At 41.0% G+C, this 4,948-nt stretch overlaps 1 protein-coding gene across 2 annotated transcripts in view; it reads right to left on the reverse strand.

The window, feature by feature from the left end:
• Positions 1–1,310: 1,310 nt before the first annotated feature.
• Positions 1,311–4,948, reverse strand: part of insc (INSC spindle orientation adaptor protein) — a 54,090-nt gene continuing 50,452 nt past the window's right edge. For both annotated transcript variants that reach the window (XM_032522679.1, XM_032522680.1), the window contains exons 11-13: positions 3,989–4,144; positions 3,121–3,197; positions 1,311–1,889 (exon numbers count right to left, since the gene is read on the reverse strand). In XM_032522679.1, the coding sequence (XP_032378570.1) occupies positions 1,761–1,889; positions 3,121–3,197; positions 3,989–4,144 (362 nt within the window). In that variant the 3' untranslated portion in view covers positions 1,311–1,760. The remainder of the gene's footprint in view (positions 1,890–3,120; positions 3,198–3,988; positions 4,145–4,948) is intronic.

The following is a 4,948-nucleotide window of genomic DNA, read 5'->3' on the forward strand; positions in this document are numbered from 1 at the left end:
GGGGGGGGGGGGGGGGGGGGTCCCCTCGGAGGAACTTTAGCAGCGTGAACCCCGACTGCACTCACACTGCAGGAAGGTGGCAGCGTGGACTATTTGCTGCTGTACCGGGGGTGTGGCAGTGTTCTGCGTGGAGTTAAACTACCTTTACTCAAAGATGATTACATTTCTGGTACAGACTTTAAGTACTCAGTAGTACTACAGTAGTACTACAGTAGTACCACGTTGGCGTCCATGTTACCTTACATGTCAGATACAGAGAAACATTTATTCTCTAGTTTCCAATATTCATCTTTGTTCTTGGTCTTTCCCAACTCTTGAGGGAAACGTTTGTCTCTTGAATGCCCCGTCTTTACCTGATAGTCTCTGTGTCTGTTGGCTGCTGAGCAGGTAGTGTACCGTGGGTTTTGAGAGCTTTTTGGCTAAAAACGGAGCTGTGAGAGAGGTAAGAATAATCAAACAGCTAAACAATGAGCTGAAACTCACTAAGAACCTGTGTCAAGTCGAGAGAAGCTGCAGCAAAACAATGTAAGTTACAATGTAAGTTAATAGGGAAACTATGCAAGTGTCTGACATCATTATTGGACAGGATTTCTAAGGTCGACTGTTCTGTTAAAGAGTAAGATCCGTATGTTGAACATAAAAACATCCGCGAGATTGCATCCGCTAAAGCCAGTGTCTTCACGCTTGCTGTAATAACGGACCACTTTCAAAGATTGTTGTTCCTGTCAGTCACTTACACAAAAACGGTTGTTACTCTTTTAATTATACTTATCCAATATGGTAATTCACCAGAATAACATACATTGAACATTAGACAAATGATTGCCTTTATTCCATGCATGGCATACAATAAGGGTAATTCTCTTTAAATAAAAAGTATTTCTGTTTTCAAACTCAAGACCATTTTTATAGATTAATTTCCCAGTGGCAAATATATTTGATATTAATGGCAAATACGTTCAAGAGAATAACTCAACATGCCATACAATGAGCTTTAACAACCAATACATTGTACACCAGTAAAAATAAATCACGTTGCCACGACTCAGTCAAGTCTTAAATACTAATAGGTCCCTGTTAATTAAGGTACTCAAAGAATAAACTGAAAAGATGTAATAGTTAATCTAACTGTAATAATTTAGACAAACATGTCGGTACTACAAATGCTAATTGCTTCAGATGATGATTTGTGTCAAAGACATTTTACATAAATGATGCGCTCAATGGATATTTCTTTGTCCTCAGATTGCCAACATGCTTTGGATAAAATATCTTCAGACGTTGCACAAATACATTGCACAGTGGCGACATAAAGTAAAAAGTGTTTTGTTCCAGAACAATTATTTCTTTTTCAAAATGGAGCACCCTATTGTAGAAAATGAGTACTGATAAAATGACTGATATGAAATCCCTAGCAAAATAAAATAATTTTTTTTAGAACATTGTACACATTCATTGTATTTAATGTGGTCACTGAGTTGCACTAGGCAACCCATGTATGTACATTTACATACAGATGTCTTCTGCATCCATCCAAACTGACACCATGCAGCTGCAGTCTCACTCCATTTGCCCAAATTCTTGATGTCCACTATGACAAATCTTCTCAAAGTGATAAACCAAAGCTCCAGTCAGGAAATAGATGCAATGTTGCAGAGGGAAGCTGCTCATTAGTCCTCTCTGTGTCACGCAACAGTACGTGTACATGATCTTGTACATGGGTTCAGCTCTCCACTAGCAGCGTTCGCTGTGTAGGGCCGTCATACAAAGCTCTCCTCCATGTTGGAACACAGCAGGAAAGAGTCGACTAGTCGCGGTTTGATCAGCTGCTGGTGGTCGGCTGCCTCGATGCTGTCTGGACACCCTGCTGCCAGCCTCCTCAAGGCAGCCTGGAGAGGGACACACACACACACACACACACACACACACACACACACACACACACACACCACACACACACACACACACACACACACACACACACACACACACCAGTATGCATTTTCACGGACAAAACAAAAAAACAGACATATGCATCCACACATATTAAACTGCTGTGTGCACATACATTGAAGTCATGTAAATACATATGCGGTTCACATATTGTGCTAAAACTTGTTTTCAAAAAAACTATGTGTCTGCAGGTTTACAGTCAATAACAAACTGTAGTGATACTGTATCAAATGCAGTCCGACCAAACCTGTTTCAAAAACACACTATGATTTCAAGAGCACATTTAATATAGTAATACTGTATGTGTGACATCTGAAGCCTACTCAGCCCGGAGAGCCTCCAGGAGTTACATTAAAGATTACAAACTTATCTGTTAACGCTCACTATCCTTTGAAGGTAAAAATTCAACACCTACAAATGCTCTACTTGACCCTTGGCTAAAAGGATAAAATAGAATCACATTAGTTTGAATAGACACTGATAAGTGTGGGCACAGTGAAGAGGAGGGCTTTTCTCAGCGCAGCGAGGCAGCCCAATTAGGCTCCTGACCATAATGGGCTTCAAATCCCCTCATCGGCCCTAAGATCTGTCTTTAATAATCATGACCAAAATGAGAGAGCGATAAAGCGTGAGCAGGGATAATATTCATGATATGTACATATTTAAACATACAAGGTTTGAGATGATGTGAACCGGTCAGCTATCTCAACACAGCTCAAAGATACTGAGGTTGCGATATATTTTGAATTGCCCTTTTATATGTTATTAAATTGGACAGTCATTTTGGTGCACTGATGTTACACATGCAGGCCTGTGGTATAATGCCCATAGTTTAACAAATGATGTACTGTATGGCAAGTATATCAGCTGGAAATGTATAGTATCTTAGAGGCAAGGCTGAAATAGGCAGTTTGAATTACATATTTGTTGTTGGGGTATGGAGTCATTTACTATACGGGTCTACACACACACACACACACACACACACACACACACACACACACACACACACACACACACACAACACACACACAACACACACACACACCCACACACACACACACACACACACCCCACACACACACAACACCCCACACACCCACCACACATCACACACACACACACACACACACACACACACACACACACACACACAAATACACCTACCAGGCAAGCGACCAGCACTGAGTCGCTGTTATTTCTCTCAGTAGGGGAGCGACACAGTTCAATAAGACGAGGGACAGCTAAAGACAGCAGAGGGAAAAAAATCACTTACAAGCTCGTCCCATTCTTAGACATTGATATCAACTATAAACTGGGGGTGTGGAGAGAGCAGTTGTGTACAGGAGACATTCATAAAACAAATTACTTTTTGTAATGCTGAGAACATTCCCCAAATAATGTTTTTGTTACATTTAAGTTTTTGCTTGAAGGTCCCACACAACGCTTTTTTCAGATTCATACTTGTATTTCTACTAGAACATGTTAATATACTAAAAGCAAATTATTCTTCTCATACTGCCTGTCTGAATATACCTGTATTCACTGTATGTCTGAAATGCTCTGTTTTAGCATCTGTGTCTTTAACCGCCCCTCCCAAAATTAAGCCCAGTCTGCCCCTGATTGGTCAGCGTTTCTGGGTCTTCTTCTGCATCTACTTACTAGACCCATATCTATATCCTTCTAAGTCATGATATCCTTTCTCACAGCGGGCTTACGTCTTTATTGAGCCCAAATCATGATTGAATGTGCTGAAGTTAATCAATGTCAGCCATACAAAGAAACGCATGCGATACAAATTATTTTTAGATATGGGTTGCTTAAATACATTGTGGTAAATTGTGACGGAAAAAAAAGATTTTCACTTGAGGAGTCCTCTGGAGGCTGCGGTTCCCTGAGCAGCCACTCACTCTTTTTACCACTTGTTTTTCAGCACTTTTTTCACATTGCTTCTCTCAACTTGTTGCATTTTTCAACGGTACTTGTTAATAATTAAAAAATGAAATGTTATAAGAAAACTGAAATTCTGCACTACCTTTCAGCTGGATGGCTGTTTGGGCCACCTCGGGTTCCCTGCTCAGACGGGCCAGAGTGACTGCAGCTTTCTGCTGAACACGCTCGCAGGCGGCGCCCTCTGATGGACTGCCGGAGGATGGCTTTTCTCCCAGCAGCAGCAGCAGGCGCTCTATTCCTACAAGACATATCCAAAGAGTCAAAGGTGTCACGGAGGCTTGAAAGGAACAGCAATACCACAAACACAATCATGAAAAGAAATATGGTTCCTAAATATGCAGTAAGACACTATAAAAAGAAATGAAGACAGGAAACAAGACGAGCAGAGAGAAACAAAAGAACCAAACACAACAAACCGGGTTGAAACTAACATAAAGACAGAGAGGACCCAGACACCGCAAAGTGCTCAGGTGAATTAGAACTGAGCCAGACATTATACGCATCACCGTCAGACAGGATTTAGACCGAGAGTGCCATTATAGAAAGCAAAAACTCAATTGAGGAGAAAACAGTACAATTAATTTACAATGTGGTATTGTGCAGTCCCAGCTAACAATTTTTGGTTCCAAGAACGCTCTGGTACGTTTGTTTTTGGTTGCGGAAACGTTCCCTGAAGGTTAGGTTTGGTTCGGTTTTGGTTGTGTTTTGGTTGCATAAGAAAGTTGGTTTAAAGTTCTGGGAACGTTAGTTTTTGGTTACGTCAAACGTTTTCACAACGTTCCCCAAACGTTTCAACTTTCAGAGAACGTTCCCCAAACGTGGCAACCTTTGGAGAACGTTATCCTAACGTTCTTTTTTACATTCCTCTAACCTTTAAAGAACTTTAACAACCATGATACCAATTGTATTATGCCGTCTCAACTCCCTGAAGTCCCTGTCTTCCACAAAGGGTATTTAAACTCATGTTGGATGAACGTTCTAAACACAGATGCTAAAGCTTAGTTGAGCCTCTCTCTCTCTCTCTCTCTCTCTCTCTCTCTCT

The sequence above is a fragment of the Etheostoma spectabile genome, chromosome 8 (genome assembly GCF_008692095.1).
Source record: "Etheostoma spectabile isolate EspeVRDwgs_2016 chromosome 8, UIUC_Espe_1.0, whole genome shotgun sequence".
In the NCBI taxonomy this organism is placed as follows: Eukaryota; Metazoa; Chordata; class Actinopteri; order Perciformes; family Percidae; genus Etheostoma; species Etheostoma spectabile.